The sequence below is a fragment of the Pygocentrus nattereri genome, chromosome 4 (genome assembly GCF_015220715.1).
Source record: "Pygocentrus nattereri isolate fPygNat1 chromosome 4, fPygNat1.pri, whole genome shotgun sequence".
Lineage (NCBI taxonomy): Eukaryota > Metazoa > Chordata > Actinopteri > Characiformes > Serrasalmidae > Pygocentrus > Pygocentrus nattereri.
Genome location: NC_051214.1, coordinates 23,433,823 through 23,458,295, shown reverse-complemented (window position 1 = coordinate 23,458,295; position 24,473 = coordinate 23,433,823). Strand labels below are relative to the sequence as shown.

At 42.8% G+C, this 24,473-nt stretch overlaps 1 protein-coding gene across 3 annotated transcripts; it reads left to right on the top strand.

Moving 5' to 3' along the window:
• The first annotated feature begins 1,543 nt into the window (after positions 1–1,543).
• On the top strand, positions 1,544–23,587 carry tdrd6 (tudor domain containing 6). Of its 3 annotated transcripts, none has more exons than XM_017720186.2 (18): positions 1,544–1,918; positions 5,076–10,530; positions 10,617–10,741; positions 10,889–10,969; positions 13,421–13,454; positions 13,705–13,769; positions 13,854–13,908; positions 13,989–14,065; positions 14,171–14,222; positions 14,331–14,392; positions 19,272–19,308; positions 19,619–19,686; positions 21,631–21,682; positions 21,778–21,866; positions 21,946–22,006; positions 22,662–22,732; positions 22,816–22,867; positions 22,975–23,587. In XM_017720186.2, the coding sequence occupies exons 2-18, from the start codon at positions 5,139–5,141 to the stop codon at positions 23,154–23,156; spliced, it is 6,555 nt and encodes a 2,184-aa protein (XP_017575675.2). In that variant the 5' UTR covers positions 1,544–1,918; positions 5,076–5,138; the 3' UTR covers positions 23,157–23,587. The 3 variants fall into 3 exon arrangements, with proteins under 3 accessions (XP_017575675.2, XP_017575674.2, XP_017575676.2); XM_017720185.2 differs by having other exon boundaries at positions 14,328–14,392; XM_017720187.2 differs by having other exon boundaries at positions 14,328–14,392; positions 22,953–23,026.
• Positions 23,588–24,473: the final 886 nt, after the last annotated feature.

Here is a 24,473-nt window from a genome sequence, read left to right as displayed (position 1 = left end):
CTTTAAACTGACGTCAGACTCATAAAAACGTCATTCATATGCACTTATAAAGGAAGACGTCGTGCTCTGAGACACAAGCTGGTCGTCCGTCCCGCCGCCGTCTTTTAAAGCTCATTAAACCTCGTCTCCTCTGCAGACCAGCTTCAGCTCCGCCATGCTGACCGGTATAAACCTTTCGCCGTGACGCGCCGCGCATGCGCAGAACGTTCTTACGCCTTCCGATTGGAGAGTAATCAGATTCAGGCGTTTACACGGATATTTTTCTAATATTTAACGGGTTATTTACAGGATTACCCACCTCGTTCAATCGGATACAAATTGCATTCCGTTTGGCCTCAATCGGATTTGGTCTATTCCGATTGAGGTGTTTACATGGACGTATTCTCTTCCGATTGAGCTGTTAGTCGGATTATCAGGCTGCATGTAAACGTGGCTACTGATGATAATGACTCACTTCGTATCAGTAGGAGAGTGATAACTGATCATTTGAAGCTCTTCATGAATTACATTTAATACAGTGATTACCAGTGGTGGACAGTAACGGAGTAAATGTAATTAGTTACTGTACTTAAGTACTTTTGTTGTGCATCTTCACTGAAGTTTTTTTTCCATTCTGGGCGACTTTTTACTTTCACTCCACTACATTTCAAAGTCTAATATCTGACTTTTTCCTCCACTACATTTTGAGAAATCTGTCGTTCCTTTTGGTTTCTCTGTCTATAAAAACGTAACATGTCAAAAGGAAAGAAGCGCAAAGCAAGAACACCAATCAGGGCACAGCGGTCACTTTGTTCTGAGCTTGTTTTGACCTGTTGGTCATACCGACCCAGTGCAGCACACGGTTCAACATCAGAGTAGCAGCGTAAAATTTTGGGAGAGTCTGTTCAACATAAATGATGAACTAACCTAACTTTGTGTAAATAGAGCACAATATAGAAATATGCAGTCGTGACTGACGCGGCTTTTTTCTGAATTTCTACAAACACCATTTCATTTTATAGTAAATTAGTTTGGGCTGGTTTATGTTTATGAACAGAGACCTACAGATCAACATAGTAAAGGAAACTCATTTGTGATCCTGAGTTTAAAGCCAGTTTTTATTAAACTTAAACTTGGAACTAAGTTGTAAATAAATCTTAAACTGAAACTTTGCTTGTTTGTAAAAAGTGATTTCAGAGCCACTCGGTTCTCCCTGATGGAAACTGTTTACCTTCAGTGTTTTGTGCTTATGATCATTTTAATAGACGTCAGCGTCACTAATTAATGACGTTCTATTAAAAGACTGGTTTACCAAGAGAGACGCTGGAGGACTTTCACCTAAAATGAGTTCATGAAGTGAGTCTTGTTATAAAAATGATAACAGGACATCAGAGCCATAATTACTCTTTTAGTACTTTTACTTTCGATACTTAAGTACATTTGAAGACAAATACTTTAGTACTTTTACTCAAGTGGAGGTCTAAAGGGAGGAACTTCTACTTTTACTGGAGTAATATTTGACCTTGGGTGTCTCTACTTTAACTCAAGTACATGGTTTGTGTACTTCACCTCTGGTGAGGACAAAGCCTGGTCTGAATGCTCTGGGTGCTCATTCATATTCACAGCAGCGCACTGCCTCAATAAATTACCACCCGCTGCGCTCCAGTGTTTCCGAAATGGCAGTTAAAAGAAATCAATAAATCCCTCAATAAACGTGTGTACCGTCAATAAGACGGTAGTTTTACCTCACAGCTTTACGCCTGGTTTTTTCTGTACTGGAGGAGGAGCTTTTGAATAAGGGCGCCAAGCTGAGCTCCGTCTCGACTGTCCAGGCTAATTTGTCGTTATTCCGGAGCAGACGAGTGGCGTCAGCTCAGCTCAGTTAGCTGACTGATCTGCGCGGCTGCTGTCGCTATTTTCGCCGCAGCGCTGACTTCAGGTAAGGTTAATTAAACAGATGAAGCGGTCAGAAATGTGTTTTTTTGCTTTCACTGACATTTTGAGCTCGGTCGCATAACAGGAGTTTAAACTACGAAGGCTTTGAACGTAACTGACGTTAGTGACCGTTAGCCAATTAGCGAGCTAAGCTAAGCTAACCGCCGACCGGTGGCGGACGCGGCCAGTAAACAACGCCGCGTACAACCGGGCGATATTTGAGGTAGATGGCTGTACAGATGGAGGTGGAATATAGCTATAATTTTATAACTGAGGGGAATTCGTGCTACGTTCGCGTTGCTTCAGCCTGCTTGCTGCTTTTCTAAGCTAGGCGGCCTAACCAGTGAGCTCCAGTAATTGGCGTTAGGGTACAAGTCCGCCATGATCGGTCTGAATGTCCTGCCTGCTGGCCGACGAGCAGGAAATGGCGATTGTAAGTTATCGTTGTTAGTTAAAATCCTCGCTAATGTTGAGAGATGAGTTAGACGTGTGCAGTTTTTTTGTGTCTAACATTAAATGACTTTCACGGATCACCTAAAACCAGTACAACTAGCGTAACTGCTGTTTTGGTCTGAGAGGTTGGTCACCACTGTTAGCCGCAGGCAGTCGCACGTTAGTTAGCTGGGCTGCTGATATGCCGACGGCTTTTCCATTAACTAGTACATCGTTTGATTTAGTGATGCTGAAACACTGATATTTCACCTCCAGATGCACAGCACACTAAAATTTTACGAGTTTAGAGGACACGTGACTGAATTCTGATTAGACCTGTGGGAGTGAAATTAGCCCGTTTGTTCATCGGTTATCTCGGTTAAACATTTTGGGAGGCGAGAAGGAAAAAATCGCGTTGATGTACTAATATTAATCAAATAATTAAAAAAAAAAAAAACCAACACTCAAAGGACCATTTCAGGGCTGCTGGCTATACGGCCAAGTTATCAGGAAGGGCGAGCCTCTGTAATTTTAAGGGTGAGAGCACATCATCACAACTGATTCCTAAGTATAATAAAACATTAATTACGCGAGTGTTGGAGCAGGAAAACAAGCGGGGAAAAATGACATATTTTAAGACAAAATTTGACCGACAGCCGATTTGGTCAGACTCTGAAGATGAGACGACACTAAATTCCCAAACTGTCGTCACCGCTGAACAGCTTTTCAGTCTGTGGCAGAAGAACATCTGAATGCTTTACAGACTGACTGGAGCCAAACAACGTTAGTGTTGATCTGGCATCATTGACAAAACTGAGCTAAACTTGATATTGCGTCAGTTTTATGGCTCAGTCCGATTTGGGCAGACTCTGAAGATCAGACCAAATGTTTGACGAATGGTATTCGGTGCATTTCTGGCTATTTCCAGGTTGTTTGTTTTCTGTCACAGCTGCCGACTTAAAAGCTGCTCAGCCGTGATGTCAGTTTGGGAATTTAGTCTAAGGAGCTGGAGAACGAACTGCCGGCTGAGCAGCCACTGAGTGGAGTTCGTTACCCTGACGTAACACGAGAGGGACTGCGTTATATAACATCACGGCAAAATCACAGCTGTGATGTTTCGCCTCTCTCTCTCTCTCTCTCTCTCTCTCTCTCTCTCTCTCTCTCTCTCTCTCTCTCTGGTAAACAGTATAGATCAGTGTGTGTGTATATGGTAAACTGACTGTCGGGGTGCCTGTAAGTTCTTAAAGAAACGTGAACCAGTTTGTGACATGACTAGCGAGCTTTTTAACAATAAATTTGTCCTCTACACTTTTCTCACTTCTCTTTCCCAACATGGCAGTTGGCAAAGGGCAGATAAATATTGTAACATCTATACTGAAAGTTGTGGAGTTGTCGTTGGTGCCTTACCACGTTAAAAAAAAAATCTTATTTTGAAATAAAACTCACACTGACGTCACTTGACTTCCTTTTACCTGTTTTCTGAGGAGCTATGAAGAAAAGTGCATGGTGAGTCCACTGTGTCTTTCAGAAATGTTGTCATTTAGCTCCTGATTTCATATGAAGCTTTTAGTTGAGGTCACTGGTGTGACCTGCTTTATTCTTGGGTAATTGTGAAAAAAGGAATACAAATGGGTTAAATGGCACATTTTTCTTGGATATTCTGTGAACGATGTGGTTTGATGCTCTGTAGCAGCCATTTTGTAACATGCATTTTTCATTAAAAATGTCATTGGTGTTACCGTTCTTGTGTGTAACGCCAATGATGATCAGTAACACCAGTGACTCCCTTGGATAGATAAAGTGGATGTTTCTTTAGAATGACTGACTTTGGCTTTGTAGTGCTTTACGATTTGTAATGACTGCGCTGCTGAGGTAGAGATTCATTTTTGCTTTCCTAAAAAAACACTTTCCTGCACTACCAGCACAGCATCTGCTCCTTTACTGTTTGCACAAAAATAGGAGCCGTAATTACAGATTGCCGGCTGCTCTTTACTCGGAGGATCCTCTTAATCGAGATGTCTCAACACTGTAGGTTGTGGTAACCCCACATTATATTCTGTGCCTGCTTAAACTGTTCAAAATACACTTTCTGGTGAAAAATTAAAGCTAACTTTGTTTTCGGTGTGGTTTTGCAGTTTGTGTTGTAGTTTTTTTTGCTAGTAGTGAGCATGTGACCAGAGACTGCTTTCTGGCACTTGTCGTGAGCACCATGCTGTGAAAACCATGTACAGAATTCACTCCCATAATGTTTTTCACCGTTGAGCTGCATCCAGTTAAAAAGTAAACTTTCATAGAAATTGTGCTTCATTGGCCACTTCAGGTTTAAAATTGACATTGGCATGCTCAAAGTTTCAAAGAGAGAGCACCAGCTACTGTGGTATTTTAGAGCTGTACGAAACCTGAAGTATAATCATGTCCCTATAATAATAATAATGAAAATTTTCATTGTTTTTAATCCTTAGAAAAAATGGATATTCATAATGAGTAACAGCAGTTCAAACGTCCATCTTTAACTTTGAGACATGAAATTGTATTTTGTAAACTGAATGATCTGAAAGTGGTTTTCTCCAGCTGAACTAGTAACAGTACAGCTGGAGGAGTAGAGATGTGTAGCTCACCCCTCACCTCATCTCTTCCAATTTGACTGATTTTAAGGTCTGTCAAGTCTTGAGTTTTAGCATGCGTGTTCTTATGGTGGCTGATTCTTTTTACTTTATTTTTTTTAACAGATACCATGCTTCTAGTCATTGAGAATCTTTTGAAGGAAAACCTGATTCCTGGAAAACGCTGCAATGTGTTCCATTCCTGGACTCCCATCACCTGGTTCCAGTGTGTCTGTGCTAATCGCCAGAGTGAACTTGAATCCTCTTTGTGTTCTGGTAGAGTTTTGGTGTAATTTTGACCAGGACCGGAGACTTGCCTATCAGCGAATGAAAAAAGAGATTCAGTACCCCAGGCAAGTATTTCATGAGGCAGAAGGCAGTCCTGGTGACCTGTGCCTTGTGCGGGTCTACGAAACATGGTATAGAGCCCGTATAGTCTCAAGAAATCCTGCAGACTACAGTGTGTTTCTCATTGATGAGGGCAGAACGCTTCGCGCCACTACTGACACTCTGGCATGGGGGCAAACGGACTTTTTTTACCTACCTCCTGAAGTTGAATTTTGTGTTCTGGCCAATGTCCTACCCCTGTCCCCTGAAAATAGATGGTCAAAAATGGCCTTGGAGTTCATGAAAACATTCAGTGGGAGAAAAGTCACTGCCTGTGTCCAGGATGTTGTAGTACCTCAACGTACATTTCTGCTCGATATACCATGCCTGTCTAAGCAAATGTTTGAAATGGGGTTTGCAAAGAAATTGTCAAATGAAAGGTTCAGAGACTTTGTTACACGTTCTTTGCAGTCTCACATGGAATCCGTAGACCCGCAAATAACCGTCAAAAACGAACCGATGGAGCTCCCGGATCAAACCGAGAAGCAGCACTGTTACATGTATCCGGAGCTGGAAACAGAAATGGTCGAGACTGTGATTGTCACAGAGGTGACCGATCCTCTTAGAGTCTTCTGTCAGCTAAAGGTGTTCTCACAGGAGCTCAGGAAACTAACAGAACACATTACTCAGCATTATGAAGGAAGAGTTGGTGCTTTTTTTGCCAGGCCTGAGAACCTGGGAGCCCCTTGTGCATCAAGAGGAAGTGATGGCAAGTGGTATCGCTCTATTCTGCAGCAGGTCATGTCCTCGAACAGTGTGGCAGAGGTACTGCATGTGGATTATGGAAAGAAACAATTTGTCCAAGTAGAGGATATCAGACCACTGGCCTCAGAATTCTTCCGCATGCCTGTTGTGACCTACATATGCTCGCTCCATGGGATTATTGACCGAGGGCTTGGTTGGTCAGCTTCACAGATCGACTTCTTGAAATCCTTACTGCTCAACAGAACGGTCATTGCCAAGTTTGAGTATCAAAGCCTTTCGGAGGGTGTACACTATGTCACTCTCTATGGAGATGAAAAAACAAGCGTTAACAGCTTGTTTGGATTGAGAGAAAAATGCTTAATTGACTCAAAGTCCCATACAGACTATGCAGTTCGCAAGAGCACATCATCTCAGAAGAGCAAGATGTCTGTTGGAAACGAGCCAAAAGGTACAAATTTAACTGGCTTGGATTTGAAAGGAAACGCACCTGTCTTTTTTACAGAAAGTCTGTCACCCAACACTTCTCATGTGGCTGTTGTTAAGCATGTTGACAGTCCTGCAAAGTTTTGGATTCAGACACAAAAGTATGCTGGTGAGTTTGACCAGCTAATGGAAGGCTTAGAAAAGCTATATAGTGATCTGGCCAGCCCTGAGGGACTGATTAGAAAGCCTGTACCTGGCCAGTTCTGTGTGGCCAAGTGTCAAGATGGTGTGTTCTACAGAGCCGCTGTTTGTAGAGTCAGTGATGAGAGAGCAGATATTTTCTTCCTTGATTATGGAAATACAGAACTGGTTGATTGTTACAACCTTCGTGAGCTGCCTCCCAGATTTCAAAAGCTGCCAGCCTTGGCAGTAAAGTGTGCTCTCTATGGCATCCAACCAAATGGTGAAAGCTGGGATCAAAAATCCACGCTGTTCTTCTCAAAAGCTGTTCTAGATAAAGTTCTTGATGTGCACGTACTTGCCAAATGCAATTATACTCATGTTGTCAAGTTAATTGATTCTGAGTCTGATGGAGAAAAGGATTTATCCAAGTTGCTGTGCAGTGTAGGCTTTGCAGAGAGTGTAGGTCTGAAGAAAGTTGTAGACAAGCCTGTTGTGAAAGGCTACCCTCAAAAGGGACAGACCTGTAACATAACTGAGAAATACATCTCTCCAGCAGTCAGTTCACCTGCTGTAACTGAGACCAGAGCCGCTTTCAAAGAGTACTTGTTTCCGATTGGGAGTTCAGTTGAGGTCACGGTGTCTTATATTGAGAGCCCAAATGATTTTTGGTGTCAAAAAGCTAACAATGCAGAATGTCTGAAACTGCTTATGCAAGACCTCCAGGAATACTATGCAAACAGTCAATTTCAAACCCCTTTGGAATCGGCCTGTGTTGCTAATCATCCAGAGAATGGAATGTGGTATCGAGCCTTGGTCATTCAAAGGCACCAGACTCCCCATGTGACTGTGCTGTTTGTTGATTATGGACAGACGAAAAAGGTTGCCATACATGACCTTCGGCGCATTAATCCAGCGTTCCTAAAGTTGAAAGGACAGGCCTTCCGGTGCAGCTTGTATAACCTGATTCATCCAGTCTCTCACTACCCTTCAGACTGGGGCCCGGATGCCACGTCACAGTTTAAAGACTTTGTGGATAACGCAGCCTCTATGAATGTGGTCTTGAAATGTACCGTGTATGCAGTAATGCATGATGTTCAGAAAGTGGCATTCAATGTGGTGGATCTGGAGACTCCTTTCCAAAGTGTTTCCAACCTTTTTCTCCAAAGAGGTTTGGCTGACCATGCACCATCTACAAAAGGACCTCTTCTACCTTTTCTCCTGAACTCATACTACTATTCTACACACGGTGTGAAAACTGGGTCTGAGGAAGATGTAAACATCACCAGTGTCAAAAATGTCAATCACTTCTTTTGCCAACTTGAAAGAAATTCTGCACAGCTTGAAGAACTTGCAGAAAAAGTCAACAAATTATGCAGTCAGCTGGAGAGCATTGACTGCCCAGAGACCTTTGGAAAAGTTTGCTTTGCAAAATACACAGATGGTCTTTGGTACAGGGGACAGATTACGTCAACAAAGCCTTCAATTGTTGTCAACTTTGTGGATTATGGGGACAAGCAGGAAGTTGATATATCAGATATCCTTCCAGTTCCATTTGAAGCCGGTGAAATTATGGCCGTACCTGTTCAGGCAATTGAGGGTGGACTTTCTGACATGCCTGAAAAAGTGCCAAATGAAGTAAACAATTGGTTTGAGAATTTTGTGACTGATCGCGCTCTCAAAGCATTGGTAGTAGCCAAAGAACCAAATGGCAAACTAATTGTTGAGCTTTATAATGGGAGAACTCGGGTGAACGCAATGATCAGAGAGAAATTTCGCATTGAACGTGAGAAAAATGAACAGGTGACTGTAAAAGGATTTAATTTCAAGGATCGGAATGCACAGAATGTGTCACACAGAGTGAATGAAGGCTACAGTTGTGATGAAGCAGGTTCAGTCATTAAGGCTCATGAAAACGTGCATGGCTTTAAAAGAGGAAAAGAACCACAGCAGACTCCTAATGACTGGAAATGCCTGAAAGATAATGTGTCCAAACCAGTTGATCGCACAGTGAAGTCCCAAGGTGGAGACACGAGAAGAGACGTGACCCAAATGGAGTTGAGGCATCTTGATTCTTATAGAGAATCCCAGACTGAATCTGTAGAAGTGAATGGCACTAAGCCATGTGGCCTAAAAGAAGCTGAGCTTCCCTTGAAAGAGATAAAACAAGGAATGGAAGAGGAAGTGTTCATCTCGCATTACGATAGTCCTTTGAGCTTCTTTGTTCAGTTACTAAACGATGAAGATGACATTTGTTCTCTGGGAGAGAAGTTAAATGATGACCAGTCACAGTATGTGCCCATTAACCCCAGTGACATTTGTGAAGGTGACCTGGTCAGTGCAGTGTTCCCTGACGATAGCTGTTGGTATCGCGCAGTTGTCAGGAAAATGTCCATCAGTGACGCAGTTGATGTGGAATTCATTGATTTTGGAAACTGTGCAAAGGTTTCAGTCTCACAGTTATGCTCTCTGGACAGGTTATTGTCTTCACATCCAAGATATAGCATTCCCTGCTCACTGACTGGAATGAATAATGCTGATAGTGAAGTGGCTTCTATCTTAAAGAAAGAAATTGAAGCAAATGCTGGTAAGGTTACATGCACATTCATCAAATTGTTAGGGTCTGTGTGGGAGGTCAAGCTTGAGGTCAGTGGTAAGCTGTTGGGATCTACTTTCTCCAGTGATGCATCCGTCACAACTGCACCAACTAATGCATTAAAGAACTCAGTCACTGAGTGTGGACTGTCTGGCTTCAATCTTGGTGCGTTTTATAAGAATCCTGATATTTCAGAAGGGATGACCATCATTGGATATGCCTCATTTGTCTGTGGGCCTCAACTTTTCTGGTGTCAGAATGCAGAGACAGAAAAACTGCAGAGGATTTCTGATGTAATACAAAAGGCTGGAAATGCTTTGGAAACCGAAGCTTTGAATGATGAATCCTTGCTAATTGGAAGTGGATGCATTGCCCTTTATCCTGAGGACAAGCTGTGGTATCGTGCAAAGGTGACCTCACGAGAACATGATACGCTATCCGTTATATTTGTTGACTATGGAAACGAGTCAAAAGTTAAAATGAGTGAGGTCAGACCCCTGCCATGTGAGGTGTCTGATTTGCCACCTCAGGCATTTGCCTGCCAGCTTGACGGTTTTGATATTTCAGAGGGCTCCTGGAATGACGAGGCAGATGATCAGTTCTTTGAGCTAGTCACTGACCAGCTCTTGAAAGTCACAGTTTTGAAACTGAGCAGCCTGTTGGAACTAGAGACCCCTCATTTTGTTAAGCTAGAATGTGGTGAACAAGTCATCAATGATGCAATGAAAAATTGTTGGAATTGCAAGAGCGCATCACTTGAAGCAAATGCACTGCTAGTTCCTTCTGTTGATCCTTCGGTGGTTTTTGAAATTAGATCTTCTGAATGTGTTGCTGAAGCTATTGTAAGGCCCAAGGACTTCCCTCCAACAGCTGTGGACAATCCAAAGGATGGTGTTTGCATTTCGACAGTTGAAATACACCATGCAGAAGTAGAATGTAGAAGTATAATGGTTGAGCATCAAAAACAGGCTGCATTAGATACAAGTGATGCTGACATGGGCATAATACCATCTGAAGATGAGGAGTCTGGATTAAAGCACATAAGAGAGCTGGTTGTAGTTGAGGATCTGATTGCAGAGAAGTCCCAGTTAACGGAGACCTTTCCAGGCTCTGAAAATCGTGGCAGTAATGAATTGGACGTAGAAGTGGATTCACATTTAAATGTTTTGAACGACCTGGTGGAAATTTCATTTCGGAAAGACCAGCTCAGTGATGAAAAAGTTGAAAAACCTTCAACTCCAGAACATGAACAGAGCGGGATTGAGGATGATCCTGAGATTATTAAATCAGGTATGTTCAAATCACATTCACAGGATATGCATTGCATTGGATGCGTTATGATTTTTATGCCTATATTAAAACTTTTGCTTCTTAAGATATGGGGTACTTACGGAGGACTGCAGAGAGAAATCGGATTGGGTCAGAATGTGTCATTTGGTCCCATGCACACAAGAACTGGTGCCGAGCACAGATTTTAAAGATATCTGATGATACTACCTTGGTAAGTATATATTTTGCTGTGAACTCACTCATAGTAGTGAATATCACAACCTTAACTGATTTTTGTCCACCATAAATTCAGCATTCAGTTGCAATTCTAAAATAATGAGATATGACTGTGAAACAATTCCTGGTGCTTGTTTTACAGGTACTGCTTTTAGACCATGATTCTGAGGTGGTGGTAGATCCTGTTAACATCTTTGAGATCGTACCAGCAGAACTATTGCAGGTAAATAGATGGCATTAAATTTTATTGTGAGTTTTGTTTTTTGCTGAGGGTGGAAAATGTATATACACTGCTCAAAAAAACAAAGGGAGCACTCAAATAACACATCCTAGATCTGAATGAATGAAATATTCTCATTGAATACTTTGTTCTGTACAAAGTTGAATGTGCTGACAACAAAATCACACAAAAATCATCAAGGGCAATCAAGTTTATTCACCAATGGAGGCCTGGATTTGGAGTCATACACAAAATTAAAGTGGAAAAACACACTACAGGCTGATCCAACTTTGATGTAATGTCCTTAAAACAAGTCAAAATGAGGCTCAATATTGTGTGTGGCCTCCACATGCCTGTATGACCTCCCTACAACGCCTGGGCATGCTCCTGATGACGTGGCGTTGGTGGATGGAGCGAGACATGATGTCCCAGATGTGCTCAATCAGCTTCAGGTCTGGGGAAACGGGTGGGCCAGTCCATAGCGTCAGTGCCTTCATCTTGCAGGAACTGCTGACACACTCCAGCCTCATGAGGTCTAGAATTGTCCTGCATTAGGAGGAACCCAGGGCCAACTGCACCAGCATATGGTCTCACAAGGAGATTGAGGATCTCATCTCGGTACCTAATGGCAGTCAGGCTACCGCTGGCGAGCACATGGAGGGCTGTGCGGGCCTCCAAAGAAATGCCACCCCACACCATTACTGACCCAAACCGGTCATGCTGAAGGATGTTGCAGGCAGCAGATCGCTCTCCACGGCGTCTCCAGACTCTGTCACGTCTGTCGTGCTCAGTGTGAACCTGCTTTCATCTGTGAAGAGCACAGGGCGCCAGTGGCGAATTTGCCAATCCTGGTGTTCTCTGGCAAATGCCAAGCGTCCTGCACGGTGTTGGGCTGTGAGCACAACCCCCATCTGTGGACGTCAGGCCCTCATACCATCCTCATGGAGTCATTTTGCAGGGCTCTGGCAGTGCTTCTCCTGTTTCTCCTTGCACAAAGGCGGCGGTAGCGGTCCTGCTCCTGGGTTGTTGTCTCCTGGTAGCGCCTCCAGCCTCTGGACGCTACGCTGACAAACACAGCAAACCTTTTTGCCACAGCTCACATTGATGTGCCATCCTGGATGAGCTGCACTACCTGAGCCACTTGTGTGGGTTGTAGAGTCCGTCTCATGCTACCACGAGTGTGAAAGCACCACCAACATTCAAAAGTGACCAAAACATCAGCCAGAAAGCAGAAAGGTACTGTGAAGTGGTCTGTGGTCCCCACCTGCAGAACCACTCTTTTATTGAATGTGTTTTGCTAATTGCCAATAATTTCCACCTGTTGTCTATTCCATTTGCACAACAGCTGTGAAATTGTCAGTGTTGCTTCCTAAGTAGACAGTTTGATTTCACAGAAGTTTGATTTACTTGGTTATATTGTGTTGTATGTGTTCCCTTTATTTTTTTGAGCAGTGTAGTAGTAATTGGCAGATATAGCAATGATATGACCTATAGTCTGATATTCATGGCCCATCATTGAACAGGTCTGTTGTCATTGTAAAGCACAAGGAACCAGAACAAGGGCTTAAAACTAAAATATCACTAGAAATAACTGGGGCTGCTGTAATCATATCAGTGAGTTTGCATGAAAACTAGGCATCTGACTATGTACTACAGCTAGCAAGATGTGATGCGATAAAACCGCCTGATAGATCATGGTATGTATTTATAAAATGTTTTATTTTTCAGAATTGTAAAATAAAAATGAAATATTAGAGGGTGTTAATAAACCATTAGGCAGAGAAGGGAAATTATATAAAAGTAGGATGGTGATTGCATAATTGGAAACTTAGTTTTACTGTGGTCCCGTGCAGTGTTTTGTATTGTACATTTTCACTTGATGAATGTTAAACTGTGTACATGAATATAATCTCTGCCTCCAAAAAAAAAAATACACTAAACTAACTTTTCCATATCTAGGTTTTCCACATGATAGCTAAGGCAAAGCAAGTTTATATAGCATTTTATAGAAACATTTTTTCAATATTTTTTTTGGGTAGATTTGAAATTTGGTTTGAAATTACTTGAGTTGCTTCTAGATTTTCCTTTATTCATTTTAAATTGTTTTAAAGAGACTTCACAGGTGTAGTTTTAATTTGTTGGGAGAAACGCCTGCTGTGAGAGGTGTCTGAATTATGTCTGCTATTGAGTAAAACACATTCTTTTAGAAAGTTGGTTAGTAACATCAGGACTACAAGTGGAAGATTTGAGATGACGCGCTCTATCGATTAAAATTTCATAATTGATGCCACTAAACAGGGGCATAAGTTTAAGCTTTTGTAAAACATCTTTTGCAATAGAAAATTTACAGTTGCTCATTTTGCTCCCATTTAAGTGTTGGTAGAATTTTGTGTCATGTAACACTGGCACCACATTCATTTTAAGTGTTTTAATGTACTGTCATTATATCTACAGGTCCCTTGTGCTGTCAATACCAGTATACCAAAAGGTACAATCATCTCTGATTAAAATAGATATTTGTAATATATTTAAGGCAGTGCAGACTTAAACTTGATCTTGAGTCGTACTTTTTGATAAAATGCAAAAAAGTTGAGGCGGTATACTAAGCTGAACAGTCTAGCTTTAGTAATAAATTGTGAAAGTAGTGGTAAACAGATTTAACAATCTTGTGATTGACTACTGTACAATTGCAATATTGCACGTCACATTGACATTTAATCTGCAATCTTGCCTCATAGAAGAAGGCAAAGAGATGTTTGAGGAACGAAATTCTGCGTTTGATGTTTCGGATCCTCTGTCAAAGGTAAATATACTTGTCCTTCTGTTGTTTTGGAGGAAATCAAATGAAAAATGCATAACAGACATGATGAAAGTGATTTATTAATAGGCTGAAGAAATGAAGCATAAAGCTGTAGCCGGTTTTGCCTCTGAGGAACCTTCTGGTAAGAGAATTTATTCTTTTGTTGTAAATAATTTTTTAAACATTTTGTTTACTTGGAAATCTTTGAAATGCCTCTTTTAGAATTAAACGATGAGGAGATGGTTGAAGAGCCTAGTGCTGTGGTTGTGAGGGATATGGTCATTATCCCTGAGGAACAGGTAAATATTTTGAGAGTTAATAAATGCAGTCAAATCGAACATCACTGGAGGAGTTGGCTGAACATTTCTTCATTGCTTCAGGTGTTTCTGTGCTTGTTATTGCAGCCTCAAGACAAAAATGTCTCCTGGCCAGGTTATTTGGTGGGAGATGCTGAGAGTGAGTAATCTTATTTGTCTGGCCCATGTGGAGTCTATGATTGGTTGGGCAAATGTGGGACCGTCGGGGAAAATGTGATGCCAGTCACTGTTTATTTTTTATTAGCAGAAATTTTGTATGAAGATGAGCACAAAGGCTCAGATGAAGGCCCTGATATTCCTCTGCAAATGGTAAGATTGGTGTGTTTTTTTTTTTTTTTTTTTTTTTTTTTTTTTTTTTTGGTGCTTGAAATGTGCCTCAACTATTAGTCAACTCAATTTTTAGTTAATAAATTATTATTCATGATTCATGGTGTCTCTTAAGACACAGGTCGCCGCCCCCCCCCCCCCCCATAAACTTCCATTGAAGTGTAATGGCTTCTGCCTGATTCTAAAATGAATGTTCAATAATAAAATGTTTCACTCAGCAACCCTTTCTAGAAATGTGGCATTCCAACTAACTTTGATATTTAAGGAGTACCAGACTTTGGCTGAAAATAATGTAGAGCTGTAGGCTTGGCGTTTCAGGTGATGAACCTGGTGTTCCACAAAAATATAGCAACCCACTAAGAAATGTGCTTAAACTTGTCTTATTCAAAAATAGCTGAGGGACATCAGTAGGTTTTTATGTTGGATGAGCACAGAAGGCTTCCTCTCAAATAGGCTAATAAGCCAACAGAGCTAACTGCTTCGAAGGCTGAACGAAAATGAGATGGTCTGCTCTACAGCATGTTTTCTGATTGCGTTACATATATATGTGTATATGTATAATTGTTTTATTATAATGTTTTTTAAACACTTTGTAGTGTTAGCTATTCGCCTCAGTTTAAACCCAATACTTTATATTTAAAAGTTTTTTCAGCCAACGTTCACTTTTTGGTAGATGTTGCCATGTTCTTGAATCCTTGCTGGCATGCAATGAACCTCAGGATATGTTGGCTGGTGCATATGCACCTGTTGGATCCTTCTTTGGCGTGGAAAAGAACACATTTCTCAGTTGCAAATGAAGGAGGCTTTGACATGGCACAGTGTAGTCGCGCCGCTGTGATGCAGTTTCAAATGCTGTGGATGATATGCCAACATGTTATCTGTCAGAGAAATCATTCCTGGACTTTCATCAGCTACTATCAGCCAGAGTAGAACCTTGTTAGTAACATGGCCGCGCTGTCTCTTCTCTCAGCTATGTTCTTAACCGTGCATCATTGGAGTTGCAATCACATTCATGTTTCACACATACGAGCAAAACTTTGTTTCACTGCTGGCCTGCATATTATCTCCATCTTTCCATGATGAAATGTAACAAATGAATAATAACCTGAATAGTGATTTCAGTTTTCAAATATTAACACCTTAATAATATTGATTACATTTTTTATATAGCACTTTGAGCTACTGCCGGAATGAAGTGTTATATAAATATAATTATCACACAGTTGATAAATAGTAATACAAGAAATTCTAAGTATTCATTTAGAATCATAAGAAAATCCATCCATCCATCCATTATCTTCCGCTTGTCCGGGGTTCGGGTCGCGGGGGCAGCATCCTAAACAATGAAGCCCAGACCTCCCTTTCCCCAGCCAATACCACCAGCTCTCCAAGGGGGATTCCGAGGCGCTCCCAGGCCAGCTGGGCGATATAGTCGCGCCAGCGTGTCCTGGGTCTTCCCCGGGGTCTCCTCCCAGGTGGACTCGCCTGTGACACCTCCCGAGGGAGGCGTCCAGGAGGCATCCTAACCAGATGCCCGAACCACCTCAGCTGGCTCCTCTCGACGTGAAGAAGCAGCGGCTCTACTCCGAGTCCCTCGCGGATGACTGAACTTCTCACCCTATCTCTAAGGGAGAGTCCAGACACCCTGCGGAGGAAACTCATTTCGGCCGCTTGTATTCGCGATCTTATTCTTTCGGTCATTACCCAAAGCTCATGACCATAGGTAAGGGTGGGAACGTAGATCGACCGGTAAATCGAGAGCCTTGCCTTATGGCTCAGCACTTTCTTTACCACAACAGACCGGTAAAGAGCCCGCATCACTGCTGACCCAGCACCAATCCGCCTGTCAATCTCCCGCTCCCTTGTACCATCACTCGTGAACAAGACCCCGAGATACTTGAACTCCTCCACTTGAGGCAAGAGCCTATCCCCGACCCAGAGAGGGCTGTCCACCCTTTTCCGTCTGAGAACCATGGTCTCGGATTTAGAGGTACTGATTCTCATCCCAGCCGCTTCACACTCGGCTGCAAACCGATCCAGCGAAAGCTGAAGTTCGCAGCCTGATGTCCCCAATAGGACCACATCATCTGCAAACAGCAGTGATGTGACCCTGAGGTCACCAAACCGGACACCCTCCATCCCTTGACTGCGCCTAGAAATTCTATCCATTAAAATTATGAATAGAATCGGTGACAAAGGGCAGCCTTGACGGAGTCCAACTCTCACTGGGAACGAGTCTGACTTACTGCTGGCTATGCGAACCAAACTCCAGCTTTGTTTGTACAGGGCCTGAATGGCTCGTAGCAAAGAGCCATGTACCCCGTACTCCCGAAGCACCTCCCACAGAATACCCCGGGGAACACAGTCGAATGCCTTCTCCAGATCCACAAAGCACATGTGGACTGGTTGGGCAAACTCCCATGAACCCTCCAGAATCCTGGAGAGGGTGAAGAGTTGGTCCAGTGTTCCACGACCAGGGCGGAACCCGCACTGTTCCTCCTGGATCCGAGGTTCTACTATAAGCCGGACTCTCTTCTCCAGTACCCCTGCATAGACCTTGCCAGGGAGGCTGAGGAGTGTGATCCCCCTGTAGTTGGAACACACCCTCCGGTCCCCTTTTTTAAAAAGAGGCACCACCACCCCAGTCTGCCAATCCAGTGGCACCACCCCCGATGTCCACGCAATGTTGAAAAGGCGTGTCAGCCAAGACAGCCCCACAACATCCAGAGCCTTGAGGAACTCAGGGCGGATCTCATCCACCCCTGGAGCCTTGCCACCAAGGAGCTTCTTAACTACCTTAGCGACTTCGGCCTCAGTAATGGACAAGCCTATTCCCATGTCCCCAGACTCAGCCTCCTCACTGGAGAATGTGTCTGTGGGATTGAGAAGGTCCTCAAAGTATTCCTTCCACCGCCCAATGACGTCTTCAGTCGAAGTCAGCAGCACACCATCTCCACTATATACAGTGCTAGTGGCACACTGCTTTCCCCTTCGGAGTCGCCTGACGGTTTGCCAGAATCTTTTCGGAGCTGACTTAGTCAGTTTCCAAGGCCTCACCGAACTCCTCCCATACACGGGTTTTTGCCTTGGCAACAACTGAAGCCGCAGATCGCTTGGCCTGTCGATACCTGCCAGCTGCCTCTGGTGTCCCACAGGCCAACCATGCCTGGTAGGACTCCTTCTTCATCTCTCACCTGGGGTGTCCACCACCGGGTTCGAGGATTACCGCCCCGACAGGCACCAACTACCTTACGGCCACAGCTACAGTCAGCCGCTTCAGCAATGGAGGAACGGAACATGGCCCATTCTGAGTCAATGTCCCCCACCTCCCCCGATATCTGGTCAAAGTTCTGATGGAGGTGTGAGTTGAAGATCAATCTGACAGGTTCTTCTGCTAGACGTTCCCAGCAAACCCTCACTATGCGTTTGGGCTTGCCTGGTCTGACCGGCATCTTCCCCCACCACCTGATCCAACTCACCACCAGGTGGTGATCAGTTGACAGCTCAGCTCCTCTCTTTACCCGAGTGTCCAAAACACATGGCCGCAAGTCCGATGACACGACTACAAAGTCAATCATTGAACTGCGGCCTAGGGTGTCCTGGTGCCATGTGCACTTATGGACATCCTTGTGTTCAAACATGGTGTTCGTGATGGACAAACTGTGGTTTACCGCAGAAGTCCAAAAACTGAACACCACTCGGGTTCAGATCAGAGAGGCCATTCCTCCCAATCACACCCCTCCAGGTCTCACTGTCATTGCCCACGTGAGCGTTGAAGTCCCCCAGTAGGACAATAGAGTCTCCAGGAGGAGCACTTTCAAGCACCCTTCCCAAGGACTCTAAGAAGGCTGGGTACTCTGAACTGCTGTTCGGTGCATAAGCACAGACAACAGTCAGGACCCGTTCCCCAACCCGAAGGAGTAGGGAAGCTACCCTCTCGTCCACCGGAGAAAACCCCAACATACAGGCACCGAGTCGAGGGGATATGAGAGAGCCCACACCTGCCCGCCGCCTCTCACCATGGGCAACTCCAGAAAAGAATAAAGTCCAGCCCCTCTCAAGGAGATTGGACCCAGAGCCCAAGCTGTGTGTTGAGGTGAGCCCAACTATATTTAGCCGGTATCTCTCAACCTCGCGCACCAACTCAGGCTCCTTCCCCGCCAGTGAGGTAACGTTCCAAGTTCCAAAAGCCAGTTTCAGCAACCGAGGATCAGAACGCCAAGGCCCACGCCTTCGGACACTGCCCGATCCACAACGCACCGAACCCCTACTACTGCCCCTCCCATTGGTGGTGGGTCGATGGGAGGGGGGACTCATGTAACTCCTTCGGGCTGGGCCCGGCCGGGCACCATGAGTAAATGCCCGGCCACCAGACGCTCGCTGGCGAGCCCCTCCCCCAGGCCTGGCTCCAGGGTGGGGCCCCGGTAACCCTGTTCCGGGCAGGGTACACAAGTCCTGTTTTTCTGTCTTCATAGGGGTTATTATGGATCACACTTTGTCTGACCTGTCACCTAGGACCAGTTTGCCATGGGAGACCCTACCAGGAGCTTTTGCTCCAGACAACATAGCTCCTAAGATCATTCAAGCACGCAAACCCCTCCACCACGATAAGGTGGTGATCCAAGGAGAGGTCATAAGAAAATGACGCATCAAATTAAAAGATAAATACCACACCTTGGGCTGTTAAACGAGTATTTAAGCACCTGTGCACATCCCTACCCCTTTCACCACTATCATCCAAGTGAAATCTAGTTTTGAGACCTAGTTTTGAGACAGTTTCTCATGTTACAGATGGAAAATGTTATGGTTTCTGATTCCAGTTGATTTCAAACAGGATGTGTGTAAAATATTTCTTCTGTAGGGTGAAACATTTGAAGATGGTTCAGCTGAGCAAAAAGGTATGTAAAATATTTTTATAATAAATGCTTATTTTTGTTTCTATTTTGAATTTATATTTATTTTGTTTTATATTTCATTTACATTAGATCAGTTTTTTCCTGCATGAACGAGAAGGCCTTCAACTCCTGTAATGATTGAGTTTTTGTTTGTAATTTTAAATATTGTCTTTTTTTTACAAATAAAAGGCATAACTGTAAGGACAGGGTTAGGATAATGTGGTTTATTACATAATAATTGTACTTAATAGAATGCTGTACATTTTTTTTGAGGAAAAGAAATACAGTGGTTTCCTTCATTCTTCCTGAACAGAACCAGTGTTGGAGATGGATCCAGTACTGGCTCTAAGGCAGAACATCGCCACCGATTCAGAGGTTCAGGTGAAATACTGAATTGTTGACTTTTGAAGGGATTTTATAAAGTTAGTGTTTTCAAGCAACCGGTGTTAGAAAATGCACCAATCAGGCATAACATTATGGCCACCTCCTCTTTTCTACACTCATTGTCCATTTTATCAGCTCCACTTACTGTATAGGTGCACTTTGTAGTTCTACAGTTACAGACTGTAGTCCATCTGTTCCTCTGATACTTTGTTAGCCCCCTTTTACCCTGTTCTTCAGTGGTCAGGACCACCACAGAGCAGGTAGTGCTGGTACAGTGCTGGTACAGTTTTTAAACACTGAATCTGCTCACAGTCCACTCTACTAGACACTCCTACCTTGTTGATCCACCTTGTAGATGTAGAGTCAGAGACCATAGCTTATGTTGCTGTACAGTTTGCGTTTGTCATTCTTCAGATCACAGGACGTTGTTGGCTGGATATTTTTGGTTGGTGGACTCTTCTCAGTCCAGCAGTGACACTGAGGTGTTTAAAAACTCCAGCAGCACTGCTGTGTCTGATCCACTCATACCAGCGTAACACACACTAAGGCCCAATCCCACTTCACCCCTTGCCCCTAACACTTAGCCCTACCTCTCCGTTTTATGTGTTCATGTGTAGGGATAGGGTTGTCGCACTTGTTGTTGAGATGGAGAGGTAGGGTGAAGGGTTGGGGCTATTTGGCCCTTCAAGCAGGTTTTTCAGAGGCACGCTACAAATGAACAGAGTGTTATAAGAAAATTCCCAGAAATACAGAATGCATTTCCCAGAAAGACACACAAATGTAAGTATTTTCTTTGTTAAAAAGTCGTTGTAATGCAAGAGAACAATCATCATAGCATTTGATGGTCATTTCCTTCATAACACGCATAAAAATCGGCAGTGATGCGCTGATGTCTTGGTCGCTACCTGGTGAAATTTCCCGTTTCACCCTAAATGGTACAGCAGTTATGTTCTGGTACGTAAGGTTGCCTCACCAATTAAGGTGGAACGGGAAAATTCGATGATGAAGCTGGTGATTAAAAAGCTAAGTTCAGCTTCATATCACTGAAGAATTCTTGATGGCAATAATAAATAATTGCCCCCATCTTTGAAGGCATATGATGCTCTAAATGTATTTAAGCAGTGAGGAGCTGAACTTTCCCCTCCTCTGCTGTCACTGCAGGCTGGCAGGGTCGCCGACAGAGCAGCACTAGTAGCTGTTAATGAAGTGATGTAGTTTTTTGTTTGTGCTGTTTTTATTCGGTGACGCATTTGATTGCGTAAAACTGAAGTTGTGAAAATCACAAGCACTCATGCTTTTCAGTCTTTTTCGGATAAAAGACAAACGTCAGTGTGATATACCATTGTTGCTATAGTCTGGAGACAAAGCAAGAAAATGCATCCTGATTATTTTTTCTAGGCTATTTTAAATGTGATTCACCTGTCCTGTCATGTGACAGACAAGTGAGATCACCACAGCTGGAGGCGGCATATTGGAAATGGCCGGAAAACCTCATCTCGTCTGTTTACGTAAAAGTCGCTGACGACAACTGATGACGTATCTGATTTATGAAGTGTTGTCCCATTTCATAGGGGGAAGATTTCAACCACTACCCCTTGTAACTCAGTTTCAAGAGGGAGGGTTACACTCGAAAACAAGGGGTAGGGGTGAAAATAAGAAATGGGGTTGGGCGTAAGACACCACCACCTCGTCAGTTTTACTACAGTGCTGAGAACGATTCGAAATAGCACCTGCTCTGTGAGGGTCCATGTGGTTCCTGACCACTGAAGAACAGGAGAAAAGGGGGCTAACAAAGTATCAGAGAAACAGATGGACTACAGTCTGTAACTGTAGAACTACAAAGTGCTCCTATGTAGTAAGAGGAGCTGATAAAATGGACAATGAGTGTAGAAATGGAGGTGGTTTTAATGTCATGGCTGATCAGTGGGCATTTTCTTTTAGGCTCAAACTGAAGATGCTGTGGAGATCTGTCCCCCAGTTGAGGAACCAAGAGGTCTGTTTTGATGTTTTCTTTCATTTATTGAAAAATGTAAAACTTTTCACCTTATCTGAAATAATCTTCATCTTTGTGTTTTATTTTTTTGTAAGATAAGGTAACATTAGATCAAAGTACCAGTGAGGTCAGGAAGGAGGAAGATGAGCTGATAGATTTCCTTGCTGTAGCACCGCTAGAGAAGGTACATTTTTGTGTTAGCTTGAGAAAAAAATATGGATTATCGATATTATGAAGCTAAAACCTTAACATTTGAATCATAGGTCCAGAATGTGGAACTTGGGGCTGAACCTGATCTGGATGCTTTGATTGAAGAAGTTAACAGTAAGACACTTTAAGCCATTTAAAGTACAGGGTGAGTCAAAAGACACATTTTATTTTATTTTTAATTTTATTATCGATTTTTATAACTGGGGACATCTCAAACAAATTGTGTATGCTGAGAAAATCCGCAAAACAAACACCACCTTCAGCACCGCATCGTGGAGGCTTGTGACAGCATAAAAAAATAAAATGGTGTCTTGTGACTTTTGACTCACCATGTAGTCACGTTTTGTCCCCCTATTGAATTTTCATTGAATAAATGCACAAAATATAAGTGTGAAGTGGTTCTAATGGTGAAAACATTGATTAGCATGATTTAGTTTCTTCCGAATAATAATGGTTTTGTACTTGAAGTCTCAATGTGTATGCAACCCTGTCACTAATACCTCTTAACCATGCTTAACCCATAAAAGCAGAAAAGTCCTCTGGCCAATAGAAAAGCAACTTTTTCCCCTCACAGGGATGACAGGTTTTGGTACATTGGCACACTGTGGGACATGAGTGCATAGGTATTACTTTAGGTAAGGGGGGGGGGGGGGGGGGGGGGGAGCAAAAAACACTAATTTAAAGGGTTTTCATTTTTGTCTGAAGTCCTTTTAATTTCTTGTTAAATGGTATAGTGAGAATTTTGTGACATTCTGCTGGTTCTAACTAGGTTTTACAGAAGATCCGATTGATTTTGTGAGTGATCCTGAACTGGACTCGGACATTGCATCTGATGACATGGTATTTTACCATAATGCTGCTCTGCGCTTGAAGTACTCTTTGTATGTAGATATTATGTTAATTACTGCTTGTCTTAACCTTAGCTTCGAGGAGATAAGCTGGACACTGAACTTCCTGCTGTGACAGAATCTTCTGGTGAGTTTTCAGAAAAACAGGAAAACCTCTAACACAAGATTAACCATCTGTTTCCAATCAGTCATCAGGTTCTGTACTTACACAGAAATCGCTCACATGCTTTGCAGACTTTGATGCAAAAGCATCCGTTTCTGAACATGCAGATTCAGAAGAGCTCAGCGTTTCCAGGGTTTCTCATCTCACTCTCAGAGTTCAGGACACATCTGATGATGATGATGATGATATAATCTTTGTGAAAGCGTGGCAGGAACCATCAACAGAGGCAAGTGAGCCAGATAGCGGAGAGTAAATGCTGATTACTTGAGCACACTTGTTTTTAAGAAAGATTTGTGGAAGTCACTTGGTTTCATTTTGCCGCTTATTGATTTGTTCCCTGCCATCACTTTTCAGTAACCTTTAAGTGTTGGGGCTTCCACTCAGTCTGAAACCTGTTCTTATAACGTGGATCAATAATGTCATTCTGTAATAAGCACTTATATCTTTTTGTAACTTCATTATTATTTCTGAAAACTGAGAATTGGTTCTGTTCCCCCCCATGGGTTCCCTGTTAGTGTTCGAGTGTTTCAGCTTTACCAAATGCAAACATTTCAGTACATAAGAGATTTTCTTTCATGGTTTCAGTAAAATGTTGTCAAAGTGATTCACATTTAAGTGCAAAGCAACAACAAGGAAAATTTTTTTTTGTTTGAGCGATTTAAAAATAAACAGCTTTTTTTTTCATACTTTTCTGTAGTACTTTTTTTTTACATTTCATTGACAGGATTTCCAGTCTACAGAGGTTTGAGTTTTGAAAAAGAAATCAGAGACTTAAGTTTTGCCAAAGCAGATGTTGCACGTTGAGTATTAATTTGTCCATATTTATGAAGATCATTGGTGTTCTGAACAGAGCTGTACACTTGACTATAAACCTATCAAAGCATTTAGTCTGCAGACTATAATTTACAGTGGAGGCTTAAACCTTTTCAACAAATAAACACCCATATAGATGTAGTCAGCTGTGCAGTCCGATTACCCATTCATGCTTACTACCCTTCAGTGGTGTACAATTTAGGGTGATGTTGTGAATTTACGAGTCAGTCACCTTGCAAAACCGTATGCTTTCTTTTAAATGACGTCTTAAGTGCAGTAGGTATTGCACTGTTCATCTCCTGTATTTGTGCAGAATATTTAAAGACAAAGCTTGAGCAGTTAACCTTAAGTTCTGACACGTATTATCTATAAAAATCTTAATTGAATTCTGATGTCACTCTTTTAACGGGTCACTGAATCATATCCACAAAGGGCCACTGTGGGTGCAGGTTTCATTCTAATCAAGCAGAAGCTCACTTGATTCCGCTACTTCAGTCTCCAAACAACTGGTTAGTTATGAGGTGAGTTCCTGCTTTGTTGGGAATGAAAACCTGCAGCCACACACATATAAAAATGGATTAAATTACAACAAAGATTAAAACATCAAACACGTCTTGGCTGATTGACTACATTTGGAGTGAGGGAGGCAGGGATTGTGCAAATTAGATTTTAAAAATATATATTTTTTGCTTTGATGTTGACATTGGGAGGCAGGCCTACATTTTTGTTTAGGAGAGACTAAAATGCATGAATTTTA

Coding starts and splice junctions, on each gene's coding strand:
- tdrd6 (XM_017720185.2), top strand. CDS start 5,139: ATGTGTTCCATTCCTGGACTCCCATCACCTGGTTCCAGTGTGTCTGTG. Junction 19,309..19,618: donor TGGTTCAGCTGAGCAAAAAG/GTATGTAAAATA, acceptor CTTCCTGAACAG/AACCAGTGTTGGAGATGGAT. Junction 22,733..22,815: donor ACATTGCATCTGATGACATG/GTATTTTACCAT, acceptor TCTTAACCTTAG/CTTCGAGGAGATAAGCTGGA.